This window comes from Peromyscus californicus, unplaced genomic scaffold, assembly GCF_007827085.1.
Source record: "Peromyscus californicus insignis strain IS unplaced genomic scaffold, ASM782708v3 Scaffold_13__1_contigs__length_99412109, whole genome shotgun sequence".
NCBI classification, from domain to species: Eukaryota; Metazoa; Chordata; class Mammalia; order Rodentia; family Cricetidae; genus Peromyscus; species Peromyscus californicus.
Genome location: NW_026294424.1, coordinates 59,169,934 through 59,189,266, shown reverse-complemented (window position 1 = coordinate 59,189,266; position 19,333 = coordinate 59,169,934). Strand labels below are relative to the sequence as shown.

The 19,333-nt window shown below is 46.5% G+C and overlaps 1 protein-coding gene across 3 annotated transcripts in view; it reads left to right on the top strand.

The window, feature by feature from the left end:
- Positions 1-19,333, top strand: part of Rfc1 (replication factor C subunit 1) — a 79,522-nt gene that overhangs the window by 44,173 nt on the left and 16,016 nt on the right. For 2 of the 3 annotated variants that reach the window (XM_052734994.1, XM_052734992.1), the window contains exons 9-15: positions 1,232-1,509; positions 4,333-4,440; positions 8,362-8,541; positions 11,237-11,341; positions 16,251-16,650; positions 17,244-17,356; positions 18,363-18,477. In XM_052734994.1, the coding sequence (XP_052590954.1) occupies positions 1,232-1,509; positions 4,333-4,440; positions 8,362-8,541; positions 11,237-11,341; positions 16,251-16,650; positions 17,244-17,356; positions 18,363-18,477 (1,299 nt within the window). The remainder of the gene's footprint in view (positions 1-1,231; positions 1,510-4,332; positions 4,441-8,361; positions 8,542-11,236; positions 11,342-16,250; positions 16,651-17,243; positions 17,357-18,362; positions 18,478-19,333) is intronic. The other variant, XM_052734993.1, reaches the window with a different exon arrangement.

The following is a 19,333-nucleotide window of genomic DNA, read 5'->3' as shown; positions in this document are numbered from 1 at the left end:
CCTTTTAAGTAGCTGGTATACAGGCCTGTGGCCCAGACGCCCTCCTCATTATCTGTGAAGGATTGGTGTCGTGACCCCTGTGGTCCCCATGTTTGTGGGGACTCAAGCTCTTAGTACAAAAAGTGTAGAGTTTACATATAATTTACAGACAGCTTGGCTTCCTGTATACTTTAAACCGTCACTGGATTACCTTCGTACAGTGTAATGCTACGGAAATATGGAAATAGTTATTATACTGTATTGTTGCAGTGATCAGGATAAAATATACAAAGTGTTTTCTAGTCATAGCTGGTTGACGCAATGGCTATGGTGCCTGTAGGTGTGGGGGGTAATAGAAAATCTAATTCTAGAAATAAATCTGCTTAGGTAGTACCTTTTAGCCTTGGCAATTCAGGATTTGGGGCTTTCTTGCTATTTTACAGAATTCTGTGTAATGTATTCCAGTCAGTGAGTTTTGTCTCTGTAAATTTTATAGCATATCTGTGGAATGAAGTCTTTGTCTTTTCACACTGTTTGGGATTGAACTCAGGCTTTGTGCATTGGCGGGCAAGCATTACACTACTGAGCTGCAGCAATATCTTCCTGTGTTGTTTACAATAGTATATCAGATAGATAGTTTGAATTTAAAATGACAGCGCTCGTTCTCTCTCTCTCTCTCTCTCTCTCTCTCTCTCTCTCTCTCTCTCTCTCTCTCTCTCTCTCTCTCGTTTTTGGAGACAAGGTTTCTCTGTGTAGCTCTGGCTATCCTGGAGCTCACTTTGTAGACCAGGCTGGCCTTGAACTCACAGAGATCCACCTGCCTCTGCCTCCTGAGTGCTGGGATTAAAGGTGTGCACCATCACTGCCCAGCAAAATGACAGATCTCAGCCGGGCGGTGGTGGCGCACGCCTTTAATCCCAGCACTCGGGAGGCAGAGCCAGGCGGATCTCTGTGAGTTCGAGGCCAGCCTGGGCTACCAAGTGAGTTCCAGGAAAAGGCGCAAAGCTACACAGAGAAACCCTGTCTCGAAAAACCAAAAAAAAAAAAAAAAAAATGACAGATCTCTTAATTTGAACTGGTTACAAAGAAGTATTATGTGAATATTTAATTTAAAAAAATAAATACGCTATCTGAGCTAAAGTAGTAAATGTTTTGAATTTCTATGTGGTACTAAGTACTACTAAAATCACACGGTTGAAAGATGAAGAATGAAAATGTTGATGCAATCACAATTTTCCCTTTGTAAAAGCAGAGCACTTTTTAAACGAAAGGAAGCCCAGCAGTCCTGCTAAGCCCAGCAGGGGTGGGTGCTCCAGAGGGTCTGCGCAGCCCTGCAGATCGTCAGCTCACCAGAGCGAAGCCTGTTCCTCTCCCAAGGCTAGCTCCAAGCTGGCACTTATGAAAGCAAAAGAAAAAAGTTCCTACAAAGACACAGAACTGACAGCCTCAAAAAGAAAAGAAAATGCCATTGAACTCAAAGGAGAGAAACAAACTCCTAAGAAAACCAAAAGTTCTCCAGCTAAAAAAGAGGTAGGAACTTTATGAAAAGAATGTATTTTTTGAATATGTGTTGGTTCAAGCTTGATTGTTTTCAGCTTCTACATTGTTTTAAAAAATATATGATTTGGGGAAGAGGGGAGGGAGAGGAAACTGGTTGGGATGTAAAAACAAAATAAATAGATAAAAGTAATTTGAAGCTGGGGGTGTAGCTCAGTGGTAGAGTGCTTGCCTAATATATGGGAGCCCCCGTGTTTGACCCCAGAAGACATTGTATCATTTAAATCTCTTTTTTTTTTTTTTTTTTTTTGGTTTTTCGAGACAGGGTTTCTCTGAGTAGCTTTGCGCCTTTCCTGGGACTCACTTGGTAGCCCAGGCTGGCCTCGAACTCACAGAGATCCGCCTGGCTCTGCCTCCCGAGTGCTGGGATTAAAGGCGTGCGCCACCACCGCCCGGCCCATTTAAATCTCTTAAAGAATAGTCATCAGTAACATAGCTAAATGACCCGCTATGTATTTCTATTGTGTATGAGAAACTGTGCTCATACTCATATATTACATCCCATAGTCTTGACCCTTGAGGCATTTACTTTATTATGTAAAGTTGTAAAGATGAAGAAACAGGCTGAGTTTAGTAACTTTTCCAAGATGGCCTGTGGAGTGGCAGAGCTGGCCTTGAGCTCTGAAGACTGTAGCAGTGTGAGCATTGAGCCTTCAAGCAGTCTGGAACCGGCTTTAGATCATAGCTCTCCTGCTGAACAGATGTGTTATTCTGATCTGGTTACTTCTCCATGTGATGGTGAATAGAGATAAGAGTATGTATTGGGCACCAATGAGATGATTCAGTGGGTAAGGAGAACTCCATGGACATGTGTACACACACACACACACACACACACACACACACACACACACACACACACACTCGAAGTAAATGTAATAAAAAAATAAAAAAAAAACGTGTTTAATGATTAATTTATAAAACCATTTAGAGCAGTGTCTGGGATGTAATAAGTGCTATACATATTTTAGCCTTTTTTTCCCCCTTCCCTGTGTGGCAGCCTTGACTATTCTGGAACTCGTGTTGTAGACCAAGCTGGCCTGGAACTCACAGAGATCCACTGCACTGACCTCTACTGGGATTAAAGGCATGTGAAGCCACCAGCAGAAATGATGCTTTTCAAAAGCGTCATGTCCTGTGCCCCCCCCCCCCCCAGCCTGGTGATACAGGCCTAATAAGTTCTTGAGAGACTGAGTCACGAGGATCTCAAAGATAAGGTCTGCCTGAGCCACAAAATGAGTTCCCCAAAGACACAAAAAGAATTGTCTTTGTTTTCAGATATATTTAAGTTTTGTTTTTGTCGTGTCCGTCCCCCCCCCCCCCCCCCCCCCGAGTGTGGTGGTGCATGCCTTTAATCCCAGACTCGGGAATTCTGTGAGTTCCAGGCCAGGTTGGTCTACAAAGAGAGTTCTTGGACAGCCAGGACTATTACACAGAGAAGCCCTGTCTCAAAAAAACAAACCAAACCAACAGAAGGGTCTTTTTGGACCTCCATTTTGGAAGCACTTTAGATTTCTAAGAGAAACCACCGTTCCTTCGTGCCACAGAGGCCCTTAGCATTAAAGGCAGAATAGTGTCTGTGTGTGTGTGTGTGTGTGTGTGTACCCGGAACTGTGAAATGGTGATGATCTTAAATGCTTTTGTTTGCAGGAAATGTTCATAAATATGCTTAAAGTATCAGTTAACTTTTTGCCCTCAGATTTTTCTTTGCTGAATACTTATCTGGTGGAGAAGTTTTTCTTCAGGCACACTAAGTACATGAGGAAGTTTACAGAGGGTGACTGTTTTGGGGAAAGGAGGAAATAAAAGTTTAAAAGTGATATGGTTATTTTTATGCTGTTTTTCAAAGTTGGGCTCGAAATAACTCAGAACCTGTACTTAGGAACATCAGGGTGTAGTAAATTCAGTTGATCTAGTCAAATATTTCTGACTTAGTAAATGACTGTGCTTCAGTTATGTTATAGCCAGGTGTGGTGATACCTGTAATCCCAGTACTTGGGAAGCTGAGGAAGAAAGATTGATAGTTTAGGGCCAGCTTCTGCTACATAGTGAGACTGTCACAGAATAAACAAAAGACAGGCATGCAGATAATCCAAAGTTATTTCAGATTTTTACAAAACAGAATTACTGTTACAAATGAATAACATTCCCAGTTGGTGTATGGGACTATCTTTTGAAGGTTGTTAAAAACATGGCTTCCCAGGGCACATGGTCTAGGTAGCTATTATTTGATAAGGACCTTCTAATGACTGAGAGCTATTATTAAGTAGGGTTGGGGCTATATGTGATGGTATATGCCACTAATATCAGCACTCAGGAGGCAGACATAGGTAGATCTCTGAGTTCAAAGCCAGCCTAGTCTACATAATAAGTTCCAGGCCAGCCAGGGCTGTACAGTGAGTCCCTGTCTCAACAACAACAACAAAAGGCTTGGATTCTGGTATCAGCTGCAGTAGTTGATTTAACTTAAAACCAGCTTAACTATCTTATTGGTCATATCACTTTTATGCAAATAAATATTTTGTCTACTTCAAGAGATTTAGAGTTACTTTTAACTTAAAAGTGATATAAAATAGGAATTGGAAAAAATAATGACAAGTGTTGTAGTAGTTCTGAAAGTTATCTAGGGGGCCCCTCCCTAATATACATGATGTAGACACACCCAGTATCTGTGTGTGTGTGTGTGTGTGTGTGTGTGTGTGTGTGTGTGTGTGTGTGTGTGTGTGTAGTATAATGTAATTCTTTCTAGGTACATTTCAATTTTACATGATTTTTTTTCTTTCCCTCTGCCCAAAGTCTGTAAGTCCAGAAGATTCTGAAAAGAAACGCACTAATTATCAAGCTTATCGAAGCTACTTAAATCGAGAAGGTCCCAAAGCTCTGGGCTCCAAAGAAATACCCAAGGTAAGAGTCATGAGGATTGTGTTACTCTGTAAGAACTCTGATTCATGGTCCAGCAAAGAGTTAATAAGCCAATTATTTTTTTTAAGATTTATTTTATTATGTATACAGTGTTCGGTGTGCATGTACACCCACAGACCAGAAGAGGGCACCAGATCTCATTACAGGTGGTTGTGAGCCACCATGTGGTTGCTGGGAATTGAACTCAGGACCTCTGGAAGAACAAGCAGTGCTCTTAACCTCTGAGCCATCCCTCCAGCCCCTAATAAGCCCATATTAACAGAAGAATCCCAGCTCTCTTTTTATGAATTAGGCGGTTTTGTGACTCACTGATGGACGCTTAGCCATTTTCCTTAAATAATAAGTAGCTTGAGAAGGGCTTTTCCATTCACCAGTGATAAGTGCAGTGTCTTTTGTCTTCATGGTACTCAGAGCTTAAGGAAGAGCATGTTAAATGCATTAATATTTGATAGTAATTGTGTTAGGTGCTGTGAGAGAAAAGTCCCAGGTGCTCTTAGAAAGTGTAGGAGAAACATGGATGAACCTGGGTGGATCATTTAGAGCAGTGGCTCTCAACCTTCCTAATGCTGTGACCCTTTAATACAGTTCCTCATGCTGTGGTGACCCCCCCAACCATAAAATTATTTTCGTTGCTACTTCATAACTGTAATTTTGCTCCTGTTATGAATCGTGTAAATATCTGATATGTAGAATATCTGATATGTGACCCCTAAAGGATCTTGACTCCCAGGCTGAGAACCACTGCTTTAGATAGCAACATTGAAATGGGATTTGAAGAATGAAGAGACATCATTAGGTGTGAAGAGGTCATGATGACATGGTAATGTGTCACTGTCAGAATGTATGCCATCTCGAAGAGGAGAAGGAATTTGCACAGGATGCTTAAGGAACTCAAAGAAAAGTAATGTCATTGGTGCAAAGTGACCAAGGACAGGATGGCTGAGGAAGTGACTAGGGACATATCTTGTAGGGCCCAATGTTCTGGACTTTTGCCTAAAAGGAGTTTCTTGTTTTAATTTTATTTTAATTTATATGTATGGTAGCTTGCTGGCATATGTGTATGTGTATTATGTGCATGCCTAGTACTCTCAGAGGTCAGAAGAGGGAGTCAGAGTCCCTGGAACTGGAGTTTCAGATGGTTGTGAACCATTGTGTGAGTGCTAGGAGTTGAACTCTGGTTCCCTGAAAAATATCTAAAAACAAAATTTTTTTTTACTTACTTCAAGTGTCTGAGTGTTTTGTCTACATGTATATCTGTGCACCATGTATGTGCCTGGTGCCCTCTGAGGCCAGAAGAAGGTTTGAATCTCCTGGAACTAGAGTTAGCTAGAGTTGTGCGTCACCATGTGGGTGTTAGGATTGAACCCGGGCTCTCTGGAAGAGCACTTAACCATTGAGCCATCTCCCAAGCCCCAAAGAGAATGAGTTTTAAGTATCATTTTGGCTGTTGAGAATAGATTGTATTGGTTAGGGCAGAAAAAGATACAGGTGATCACTTAGGAGGAATGTTGAGAAGGCTAAGGAGTGACATTTTCTTTTGTGTATGTGTGAAGATTTATTTGTTTTTCTTTTATGTATATGGGAGTTTTGCCTATATCTATGTGCATCATGTATTTACAGTACCTGTGGAAGCCAGAAGGGAGCATTGGAGTTACAGATGGTTGTGACCCACCATGTGGGTGCTGGGAATCCAACTGAGGTCCTCTAGAAGAGCAGCCAATGCTCTTAACCATTGAGCCATCTCTCCAGCACCAACTGACATGGTTTTTAATGAAACAGAAGAAGCTTATAGGACGTGGTGATAATTGAAAGTGAGAAGTGTGGCTGAACGGGTACCAGGAATGGCCTGGTGATGGCATAAACATCCGGGTAAATTGAGGCAGAGCTGTTTTGGAAAGATGATGAGTTTGTTGTTGGCCATATTGTGATTGAGATGTATGTGAGGCATTTATGTGGAGATGCTCAGTGGACAAGTGGCTGTGGGAATGAAACACAGAATAAAAACATGACTCCACGTGAACGTCGGCAGTATTAGTGTACAGCTAATGTTTAGAGGGAGTGCTATCCCCGACAGACCTTGGCAGACTGAGACGAGGCCTATCACAGCTCTGTGAAAAGGGGTGCAAACCAGAATGGGACTGAGGATGTGAGAAAGAAGTGTGATGAGGGTGACATCAGAGAAGCACAGGCAAGAGAGGTGATTGAGTGGACGGTCTGCCATGTTGTGGACCTTCCAGCAAAGGGAGGACTCAGTTGTCCATTGCAGGTATAACATGAGTAATGGACCTACTGACCTCGGCAAGAACAGTTTGAGAACAGTGGAGACAGCTGATGCAGTGGCTTGAAGAGTAGGAGGGGACAGATGGGGACAGATTCGTTTGCTAGGTTTGGTTGTGAAGTAGAAATGGAGAGTGGGATTTAAGGGAAGAGGTGGATGTGTTTAAGGTAGGAGGTACTTAAGGTATGCTCCTTGCTGACGGGATAGATCCTCCAGACAGGGAAGGATAATTCTCTGTACCATGAGACTCCTGTGAGGGGAGGAGATATATTCGGTATACATATAGGTTTAGTTTTCATCTTGCTTGGTGTACATGGCTGCATAAGGAGGTTAGTAGTTCCCCTAAGGAAGAAAGGGTAGGTAGGTAGCTAGAGAGAAGGGGAAGGAGCTGGAGCAGAGACCAGCCTTGCCTCCGGTAGCACGGTGTAACACGAGAGACTAAACAGGCGCCTGTCTGGAGACTTGAGGCCAAGTGGTGTCCCTAGGGCACTGCTGTGTTTCTGTGACAGCACGGCTGTGAGGGAATGTTGAAGAGGTTGAGGCGGCTGGGAGTTTCTTGAGTCAGAGCTGTAGAGGAGTCCTCTAATGATGAGCTGGGTGAGGAGGCTGGTGAGGCTGAGGTTGGTTGATCACTGGAGTGATATGTGAGCTCCGCGGGAGAGCACTCAGGAGATGGCAGACTGGGGTTTGAAATGTGGGAGTGTCTTGATGTGGCGTTCCCCAGGGTGATTGGGAGTCTGTTGAGAAGAGTTGAGAGTTCACTTCACTCCTGGAAATGGAGGGACTGAGGAGATGCTGTTAACCATTTCCCCCTCTTTCTCAGTAAATAATAACTATTCTTTCCTTCCTTTTTTCTCCCAAGAAAGGTTCTTATGTGGAGGGTGATGATCAGCTTATGCTGGGGCATGCTTCAAGTTTGTTTAGCTTCTCTTCAAGACTTTTTAAGTCTTTACCAATCTTCATTCTATTCAAAGAGTAATAAGGAGCACGGCATATCATGTATAATGACCATTTTGTTTGTCTGTATAATTTAGCTGATCTATTTACAAGAATTTAAAAACAAAATCTATAATGGTACAGAGTTGTAGTTCAGACTTAGGAAGAGAAGCCTGGTCAGCTCTTAGATTACCAGTTATCTTTCCAGTGGGGATGGATGGTGCCATCTTAGCTTTATGTTTCTTTCTAGCAGTTTCGTAGGTTTATCTCAGGAGGGTAGTCAGCAGAGAGAATGGTGAGGGCTCCGACTTGGTAAGCTTTCCAGACCCAGAGCTGGTCTTTAACAACAGTGGGAGTTCCAGGGGCAGATTACATTAGGTTGTTTACTTAAAGTAGGAAAGCTAATTGCTGATGTAAACATGAGAAGCGGAGACTAGCGTGAATGGGTAATTTTAGTTTCGCTGACAGTATGTTTCTCCTCGTTCATTTGGTATCTGTCGAATGTTAGCTATGTGGGAATTCATCAGGATTGACTCCGCGGTTCTGCTGCGGTCTCCAGCCAGGTTTCATGCTGGGGTTATTTATGATGTCGAGTGAGAAACGTCACCTCATTGCAGCTTGGCTGCCAATTCTTCCTTTGGAAAGCTACCATGTCATTTCTTCTCTGCTTGAACACTTTGGTTTTGTAGGGAGCTGAAAATTGCTTGGAAGGCCTGACGTTTGTGATCACAGGCGTGCTGGAGTCCATTGAACGAGAAGAGGCCAAGTCTCTAATTGAACGTTATGGGGGGAAGGTAACAGGAAATGTGAGCAAGAAAACCAACTACCTCGTCATGGGCCGGGACAGCGGACAGTCCAAGAGTGACAAGGTGGGTCCGCTGGCTCTCTGCACAGTGTGGCTGTTGGTGCTAATGCTGCTGGCCACGTCGCAGTGAGAAAAGAAAAGGAGGAAGCCTGTAGTTTGGCTGTCTCTGCATACCGTATACACGCTGTCGGTCGGGATTACAGGGTTTTGGTTTTTTAGTGGGGAGCATAGTTGTTGTTTATTTGACTTTGTTTGTGTATTCTAGTTTAAACCTTTTTAAAAACATTTTTAACGTAGAGGCATACAGTTTTGTTTTTTAGTTCCAAATTTTCTCATGCATGCCTTACAGATCCCATCTTAAGTTTTCATTGTTGGAACCTGTGTTTGAGTGTGAGGAAGAAGCAGAGGTCTATCGGAAGTAACAAGATATACCCGACTAATTCTTTTCCTTGCCTAACAAGAATTCCAGAGGCAATAGTCACTGGAATTGGTCATTTAGCAGCTCAGGAACTTAACCCAGATAGTCCCACCACCTCCTCTCAGCCTTCTGGGCATCACGCATGTTGATTGTGCTTGTGAGATAGCTTCCTTCTGGTCAGGAAAAAGAACAGTGTCGCTGGGACTGGTCTTCAGGCGCTGTCCCAGGGATGCTCTAGAATGCCACCTCGTTGTTTGAGGAGAACAGGGCTTCTGGTTAGGTGGGCCTGCTGCAAGTCAGTCTCCCTGGGAGTTGGACATGCTGGAGTCCTGTTAGCAGCAAGGTGGGAGATGGCTCCCACATGAATCAAACACAGGAGGGGTAGGAATAGCTGACGTCAGTTCTCCTGGCTTTGTTCTTCCGGGGATGCAAAGGTGACGGATAGCACAAAAGGAGTCCTGCCGTACCCCACTACTACCCACTCACCACTTGTGCGGCTAGTTTTACGTCAGTTTAAAGTCCGAGTAATTTTGGAAGAGGGACCTCAGTTGAGAAATACCCTCACTAGATATGCCTGTGGACAAGCCTGTGGTGATTTCCTTGATTGATGGTTGATAGGGGAGGGCCTAGCTCACGAAGAATGGTGTCACCCTGGGGCTGTTGGTCCTGGGTGCTGTCCGAAAGCAGATTGAGCAAGCTATGAGAGACAAGCCAGTAAGCAGCACCCCTCCGTGACCTTCCACAGTTCCCGTCTCCAGGTTCCTGCCCTGTTTGAGTTCCTGTCCTCCCTTTCCCCAGTGGGGGACGCCTGTAAGCGAGTTTCAGGACTTTGGTTAAGTGTTTTCTCACGGCAGCAGGAACTGTAACTGAGATACCACTCTTTGGGAGTGGGTTTATTTATTTATTTGATAGTCCTGTACATTGAACCCAGGCCCCAGTACATGCTAGAAAGATACTCCACCACTTGGTTTCTTGGGATAAAAAGGATCTTGCTGTCTTGCTTAAGCTGGTCTTAAACTCTTGATCCTCCTGCCTCTGTCTCTTGAATACTGGTATGGTAGGAATGTGATGCCATGGCTAACCTTCTCCTCTTCCCTTCCTGTCTATATTCTTTGGCAAGATCTTGCTTCATAGTCCTTAAAGTTCATTCTCCTGCCTTTCAATCATTGTGTGTGTGTGTGTCTGTGCCCATGCATGTGCACATGTGTGTGTTCAGAGGAAGATGTTAGATATTTTTTTTTCTGTTATTCTCCACCTTATTCCTTTGAGATACCGTACGAACCTGGGGCTAGGTTGGTGTCCAGGAACCCACCTCTGTCTCCACTTTGCACAGAGCTGCAGTTATAGGTACATAAGCAGCCACACCCACCTTTTTATGTAGGTACTGGGGATTTGAACTCAGGTCCTTTCATTGGTGCACCCAGCACACTTAGCTACTGAGCTACATCCCAAGCCCCATTTTTTTTAATGATAATTTTTTTTTTTTTTTGGTTTTTCGAGACAGGGTTTCTCTGTGTAGCTTTGCGCCTTTCCTGGAACTCACTTGGTAGTCCAGGCTGGCCTCGAACTCACAGAGATCCGCCTGGCTCTGCCTCCCGAGTGCTGGGATTAAAGGCGTGCGCCACCACCGCCCGGCCTTAATGATAATTTTTAAAAATTAAAACCGTATGTAAAGAATTTGCAAATAAACAGGTAGTAACATTAGCCTGACTTGAAGTCTGTACATCTCAGAGGTACTTGCATACAGTTATCATAGCCATTCTGAAGCTCTGGAGCTTCACATTGAGCTTTGTACTACATTATCAGTTATATTTTTAATGTACTTCATCACACACACCCTAAACCAAACAGAAAAACTGAAAAATCGATAGCAGAATTGAAACTAGGAAAACAGCTTTATAACCTCTGTAATGCTTCATATATCCAGTACTGTATTACTGGATTTCATCCTTAATGGTAACTGTTTGGTGATTTTTTTTTTTTTTTCTTAATTCCATTGTTGGGCTCAGTAGGTAAGAGCACTTGTTGCTCTTGGAGAGGACCTGGGTTCAATTCCCAGCACCCACATGACCCCTCAAACCTGTTCATGACTCTGAGTTCCAGGGAATCTGAAGCCCACTGTAGACCTTCTTGGGTACCAGGCACACTCATGGTACACAGACACACAGATGAGCAAAACACTCATACACATACAATAAAATCTTCAAAATAATTCCAAATACATTCTGGAGTTTAACTTACAATGTGGTTCTTCATCTACCAGTAGGCCTTAAAATAATTTATTCTCTACAGAAGGAAGTGGTTCAGATGGAGTTCTGATGACTTGTATTTTAATCAACAGGCAGCAGCTCTGGGAACAAAAATCCTTGATGAAGATGGTCTGTTGGATCTGATTCGAACTATGCCAGGCAAGAAATCCAAGTATGAAATAGCTGCTGAAGCTGAGGTGTGTCTAAGACAAACCTGGGTTATTGAAGTTGGCATATAAACCTCGTATTTGATGGGGATGCATAACAGACAGTACTGTGGCCTAGAAGATCAGACTCCCCTGCACCACAAGTGAATTCCTTGTGACCCGAAAGACTGTGTCTCAGGACGCCTTTGGTGTTTGTTTACCTTTCAGGGGAGGGTGACAAATAGTGTGCTGTGTATACCATACCTACTCATTCTTATCTTCCATCTTTTTGTTTTGTTTTGTTTTTTGTTTTTTGCTTTTTGTATTTCAAGACAGAGTTTCTCTTTATAGTTTTGGTGCCTAACCTGGATCTCGCTCTATAGACCAGGCTGGCCTCGAACTCACAGATCCACCTGCTCTGCCTCTCGAGTGCTGGGATTAAAGGTGTGCGACACCACCGCCCCGCTCCATCTATTTTTTTTTTTTTTTTTTTTTTTTTTGAAAAAACAATTACTTAGCCTTGGCTGGTAAGGAATTTGATATGTAGACCAGGCTGGCCTCAAACTCATAGAGATTCACATGCCTCTGCCACTGGAATGCTGGGATTAAAGTTGTGTGCCACTACACCTGGCCACAGTTTTTAAATTTGTTTGTGTGTGTGTATGTGTCTGTCTGTCTGTCTATGCACATGCATATGCACATGAATGCAGTGCCCACAGAGGCCAGAAGAGGGCATCTTTCTTTGGAACTAGAGTTATGTACAATTGTAAGCCACCTAACAGGGGTTCTGGGAACTGAATTCATGTCCTCTGCAAGAGAAGTAAGTGCTCTTAACTGCTGAGCCATGTCTCCAATCCATATTCTGTATTCTTGTATTGACTTTATTGTAAATGTTACTGCCTGAACATTTTATTTTCTGTTCTTTGTTTTTTAAAGAGGAGTTTATCAGCATCTTTAGTGAAAACTTTACTAGGAGTTTTTCAATTATGACAGAAGCTAGTCTCTATTGCCTTTCAACAAAGGTTAAAAAAAAAAATAGAAGAAGAAGGAAAAAAAAGTTGGCTCACATGGCTAAGCTGAGGACAGGATGGACTCAGTCTGCCAAGCTGGCAGTACTGAACCCTTTCATTTTCTGTGTTTACGTCTCCCAGTGAGTGCTGGTTTTCATTCTACCATCTGCCTGTCCACATGGAGGACACAGGAGTGCCTGGATGCCAAGACTAATGTCCCCAGCACCGTCACCAGTGTGACAAGATGGTCCGCCCAGTTTATTCCAGTAGAAAAGCCCCAGGGAATGATGGGGTTCTGTACCCGTGGTCAGGATGCAGTGGGGATGATGGGTTCTGTACCCATGGTCAGGTTGCAGTGGGGATGATGGATTCTGTACCCATGGTCAGGATGCAGTGGGGATGATGGGGTTCTGTACCCATGGTCAGGATGCAGTGGGGATAATGGGTTCTGTACCCATGGTCAGGTTGCAGTGGGGATGATGGATTCTGTACCCATGGTCAGGATGCAGTGGGGATGATGGGGTACTATACCCATGGTCAGGATGCAGTGGGGATGATGGGGTTCTGTACCCATGGTCAGGATGCAGCAGTGGGGATGATGGGGTTCTGTACCCATGGTCAGGTTGCAGCAGTGGGGGATGATGGGGTTCTGTACCCATGGTCAGGTTGCAGCAGTGGGGGATGATGGGGTTCTGTACCCATGGTCAGGATGCAGCAGTGGGGATGATGGGGTTCTGTACCCGTGGTCAGGATGCAGTGGGGATGATGGGGTTCTGTACCCATGGTCAGGATGCAGCAGTGGGGATGATGGGGTTCTGTACCCGTGGTCAGGATGCAGTGGGGATGATGGGGTTCTGTACCCATGGTCAGGATGCAGTGGGGATGATGGGGTTCTGTACCCATGGTCAGGATGCAGTGGGGATGATGGGTTCTGTACCCGTGGTCAGGATGCAGTGGGGATGATGGGGTTCCGTACCCATGGTCAGGATGCAGTGGGGATGATGGGGTTCTGTACCCGTGGTCAGGATGCAGTGGGGATGATGGGGTTCTGTACCCATGGTCAGGATGCAGTGGGGATGATGGGTTCTGTACCCATGGTCAGGATGCAGTGGGGATGATGGGTTCTGTACCCATGGTCAGGATGCAGTGGGATGATGGGGTTCTGTACCCGTGGTCAGGATGCAGTGGGGATGATGGGTTCTGTACCCATGGTCAGGATGCAGTGGGGATGATGGGGTTCTGTACCCATGGTCAGGATGCAGTGGGGATGATGGGTTCTGTACCCATGGTCAGGATGCAGTGGGGGATGATGGGGTTCTGTACCCATGGTCAGGTTGCAGTGGGGATGATGGGTTCTGTACCCATGGTCAGGATGCAGTGGGGATGATGGGGTTCTGTACCCATGGTCAGGTTGCAGTGGGGATGATGGGTTCTGTACCCATGGTCAGGTTGCAGTGGGGATGATGGGTTCTGTACCCATGGTCAGGTTGCAGTGGGGATGATGGGTTCTGTACCCATGGTCAGGATGCAGTGGGGATGATGGGGTTCTGTACCCGTGGTCAGGATGCAGTGGGGATGATGGGGTTCTGTACCCATGGTCAGGATGCAGCAGTGGGGGATGATGGGTTCTGTACCCATGGTCAGGTTGCAGTGGGGATGATGGGGTTCTGTACCCATGGTCAGGATGCAGTGGGGATGATGGGGTTCTGTACCCATGGTCAGGTTGCAGTGGATGATGGGGTTCTGTACCCATGGTCAGGATGCAGTGGGGATGATGGGGTTCTGTACCCGTGGTCAGGATGCAGTGGGGATGATGGGTTCTGTACCCATGGTCAGGATGCAGTGGGGATGATGGGGTTCTGTACCCATGGTCAGGATGCAGTGGGGATGATGGGTTCTGTACCCATGGTCAGGATGCAGTGGGGATGATGGGGTTCTGTACCCATGGTCAGGATGTAGCAGTGGGGATGATGGGGTTCTGTACCCATGGTCAGGATGCAGCAGTGGGGGATGATGGGTTCTGTACCCATGGTCAGGTTGCAGTGGGGATGATGGGGTTCTGTACCCATGGTCAGGATGCAGTGGGGATGATGGGGTTCTGTACCCATGGTCAGGTTGCAGTGGATGATGGGGTTCTGTACCCATGGTCAGGATGCAGTGGGGATGATGGGGTTCTGTACCCGTGGTCAGGATGCAGTGGGGATGATGGGTTCTGTACCCATGGTCAGGATGCAGTGGGGATGATGGGGTTCTGTACCCATGGTCAGGATGCAGTGGGGATGATGGGTTCTGTACCCATGGTCAGGATGCAGTGGGGATGATGGGGTTCTGTACCCATGGTCAGGATGTAGCAGTGGGGATGATGGGGTTCTGTACCCATGGTCAGGATGCAGTGGGGATGATGGGGTTCTGTACCCGTGGTCAGGATGCAGTGGGGATGATGGGGTTCTGTACCCATGGTCAGGATGCAGTGGGGATGATGGGGTTCTGTACCCATGGTCAGGTTGCAGTGAGGATGATGGGGTTCTGTACCCATGGTCAGGATGCAGTGGGGATGATGGGGTTCTGTACCCATGGTCAGGTTGCAGTGAGGATGATGGGTTCTGTTCCCATGGTCAGGTTGCAGTGGGGATGATGGGGTTCTGTACCCGTGGTCAGGTTCAGCAGTGGGGATGATGGGGTTCTGTACCCATGGTCAGGATGCAGTGGGGATGATGGGGTTCCGTACCCATGGTCAGGATGCAGTGGGGATGATGGGTTCTGTACCCATGGTCAGGATGCAGTGGGGATGATGGGTTCTGTACCCATGGTCAGGTTGCAGTGGGGATGATGGGTTCTGTACCCATGGTCAGGTTGCAGTGGGGATGATGGGGTTCTGTACCCGTGGTCAGGATGCAGTGGGGATGATGGGGTTCTGTACCCATGGTCAGGATGCAGTGGGGATGATGGGTTCTGTACCCATCGTCAGGATGCAGTGGGGATGATGGGTTCTGTACCCATGGTCAGGATGCAGCAGTGGGGATGATGGGGTTCTGTACCCATGGTCAGGATGCAGTGGGGATGATGGGGTTCTGTACCCGTGGTCAGGATGCAGCAGTGGGGATGATGGGGTTCTGTACCCATGGTCAGGATGCAGCAGTGGGGATGATGGGGTTCTGTACCCATGGTCAGGATGCAGTGGGGATGATGGGGTTCTGTACCCATGGTCAGGATGCAGTGGGGATGATGGGTTCTGTACCCATGGTCAGGATGCAGTGGGGATGATGGGGTTCTGTACCCATGGTCAGGATGCAGTGGGGATGATGGGGTTCTGTACCCGTGGTCAGGATGCAGTGGGGATGATGGGGTTCTGTACCCATGGTCAGGATGCAGCAGTGGGAGATGATGGGGTTCTGTACCCATGGTCAGGATGCAGCAGTGGGGGATGATGGGGTTCTGTACCCATTGTCAGGATGCAGCAGTGGGGGATGATGGGGTTCTGTACCCATGGTCAGGATGCAGCAGTGGGGACGAATGTGCTGCTCCGTGGTCAGCTGCGGGGTGTGTGTGTGTGTGTGTGTGTGTGTGTGTGTGTGTGTGTGTGTGTCTGTGTGTGTGTGTGTGTGTGTGTGTGTTTGCCGTAAAGCACGGTGTTCCTATTGTCCTTTCTCTGCTCCAGGATCCTGCACGACATTGTGCTCTCCAGCCTCCTCCAGCCTAGGGTAGTCCTGTCTTTCTTTTGAAAAATGACCACTCTATTCTTGGCTTTCTATACATATTGTTAATGTTTGTGAGGTTTGGAGAGTGGTGACCTCACACCTGCAGTAGTCCATTGTGACAGCAGCAGCCTAGCTGGAGTAGCTCACCTGACTGTGTCCCCTTGCCTCGGGGGCATGTGTATAGCAGGATAGAAGTCTTCTGTGTTTCATCCGGTTTTTTTTTTTCCTTCTTCTTTTTTTTCCCCTCTTCAGATGAAGAAAGAAAAGTCCAAATTGGAGCGAACACCCCAAAAAAATGACCAGGGAAAAAGAAAAACAAGTCCAACTGAGAAGGAGTCAGAGTCTAAAAAGAGCAAACTGACTCCCCAAAAGGACAGCCCTGCAAAGGCCACCAAGAAGGAAGCGAATGTGTTTCGGAGGGGCCTGGACTTCACGGAGCAGGTAGTCAAGGAGACGCCTGGCCACAGCAGGGCTCGGGGTCCGGCCGCGGACCGCCGTGGGGACCAAGTGGAGAGCCTGCTCTGGGTGGATAAGTACAGGCCCACCTCCCTCAAGAACATAATCGGACAGCAGGGTGACCAGAGCTGTGCCAACAAGCTGCTGCGCTGGCTCCGAAACTGGCATCAGAGTTCTCCGGAAGAGAAGAAGCACGGTGATTTCCCAACTTAGTCCTTTGATGTGTGTCTGTCGACAGGTAGTGCTCAGCTGCACACGTGGGCAGCGGCTCACGGTTGGTTCATCTCCCTGTCAGCAAGTGTTTACTGAGAGCTTGTTCAGAGCCCAGGGGCTGTCCCAGGCCCTAGTGGTGCTGCTGTGGACAGAGTAGGAGCCCCAGAGAGCTGGGGACTGTGAGCCAGCTGTTAAATGCCTGTGCCAAGTACTGTTGTAGGGGTAAGTACAGGGAGCTCTGGGGATGCTGCTGTGCAGTCAGGGAAGAGGATCTGGACTCTGGGAGACAGCTAGGTGAGGGAGCTGTGTGTGATGTTGGGCAGAAAGAATGACCAGTCCAAGGTCTGAAGGCCTGTGAGAGAGCGAGCGAGCAGTGAGAGCACTCAGGGCCCAGGAGGGAAAGGCATGAAGCCGCTGTCCGCACCGGCACAGTGGCCTGAAGCTCGTTTGCTTTTGGTAGTGCAGCAGGGCTGCCCTCCGCTTTGGATGTCGCTGGGCGGTTCAGGAACGATTCCTGCTGCTCTGGGGTGTCTGCGAGATGGTGCGTGTTAATGCTCTGGAACTTCTTCTCCCCAGCAGCAAAATTTGGCAGACTTTCCAGCAAAGATGATGGTTCCAGTTTCAAGGCAGCACTGCTGTCCGGGCCGCCGGGTGTTGGCAAAACCACAACCGCTTCTCTTGTGTGCCAGGTGGGTGCAGGTGGAAAAAGGTCAAACCTGCAGGAGCAGACAGCTCTTGGGTGGGCAGACCCACAGTGTGGATTGTTCTCCAGTCAGAAAGTCTGCAGAACTTTCTTCGGCTCAGGTGAAGCTTGTCACTGCATCCTTTGAAAAATACCATTATTCTGGCCGGGTGTGGAGGTGCGTGCCCATCATCCCAGCACTGGGGAGGCAGGTGAAATTCTGTGAATTCAAGGCCAGCCAGGTCTCCATGGTGAGTTCCATGGCACCGAACGTTTAAAAAAACAAAGAAAGCCAACAGCTGGCCCACACCTGTTACTCTGTTGGCTGTTACAATAGCATCCATTTTCCCTTAAACGTGGAGGCTGTGTCCCCAGGACCCCAGTAGGTGCCGTAGCTGCAGGCAGTCCAGGGCCCTGCGTGGACCACGCTTTCCCTCTGTGTCCTGCACCATTGCCACTTGGTGCTGGGTAGGGTTCCTCCGTTCTTCTGTGTCTGGGTCCTGGTGCCCTCCCTACATTCCCACTCTTGTTCTGTGGGGCCATTTTGAAGTTCACTGTGATGCTGTGGCAGGTGGTCTGATAACCAGGTATGAGCCACTGTACCTGGCTGACCAGCTGCGGTCTTAAGAGCAAACTTCTGTGTGTGTTGTATGTCTGTCTGGTGTTTTAAGAATCTCTAATATTGCCGGGCGGTGGTGGCGCACGCCTTTAATCCCAGCACTTGGGAGGCAGAACCAGGAGGATCTCTGTGAGTTCGAGGCCAGCCTGGACTACCAAGTGAGTTCCAGGAAAGGCGCAAAGCTACACAGAGAAACCCTGTCTCGAAAAACCAAAAAAAAAAAAAAAAGAATCCCTAATACTATTAAATTAATGTTAAATTTGTTCTCTGTTAGTATCATACTTAATATGTTTATTCGTGGTTTTTTATATGAGTTTTGGAACCTCTGTTCCTTAATTAGCTCCCCCCCTATCATTTGCACTGTGATAGTAACAATTTCCAATATTTTGATTAGGAATTGGGCTACAGTTACGTGGAACTAAATGCAAGTGATACTCGGAGTAAGAACAGTTTGAAAGCTATTGTTGCTGAATCCCTGAACAACACCAGCATCAAAGGCTTTTATACAAGTATGTGCCCTTTTGAATCGTGGCTATAGATGTGGTTTGAGAACAAGTCACTCAGTGTTGTGTGGTGAGCACCACTGTGTGGTGAGCATCCTGGGCCGTCAAGACAGGAAAGGCCTCTGACGAAACTCTGGGAGCAGTGGTTATCTGCTTTGGTCTGAGAATGTGATCAATATGTGTACACACACCTAGTGTTCATTTTGTATGTGATTTTAGACAAGTCCCAGGTGAATCCTGGAAAGGAATATGGAAAATAAATGAAAAAATACAGTGTATTTTTACTGTATGAGGTCATACGGCCTGTGTAAGGCCTGTGGTTGAGGAGGAAATTGTGTGAGGCATTCTGTAATCCACCAGTAAAAGGATGGTATTTGTTCAAAAAGCCTTGAAGAATGAGGGGCCCATTGTGGTTCAGACTGTGACAGTGGGGGAAATGGAGATGTGTAAGTTAAGGATCAAACATGCCTGTGGAGACTTACTTAGAACCTTGGCATTTTTAATGAGAGAAATTAGTTTTTGAAAGAAGTTGCTCAGAAAACGTCCTCTCCCACACACAGTCTCTTTCTATATGTGCGTGTGTGCGTGTGTGTGTGTGTGTGTGTGTGTGTGTGTGTGTGTGTGCGCACATCACCACACCCAAGTTTTTTGCGTGTTGTAGGGTTTGAACTCAGGTTCTTGTGTTTGCTAGGCAAACACTGTACTGACAGTTATCTCTCCAGGTTACTTCTTGTATGTGGCTGTTAATTCATACAGTTGAGCAATCTGGCATTTTTCCTCAAGTTTAAATCATACGTAATTTCTAATTTAGAAATTTCAGTTCTTGGAATTTAGCTGTCATTATACTTTAATATGTGCACAA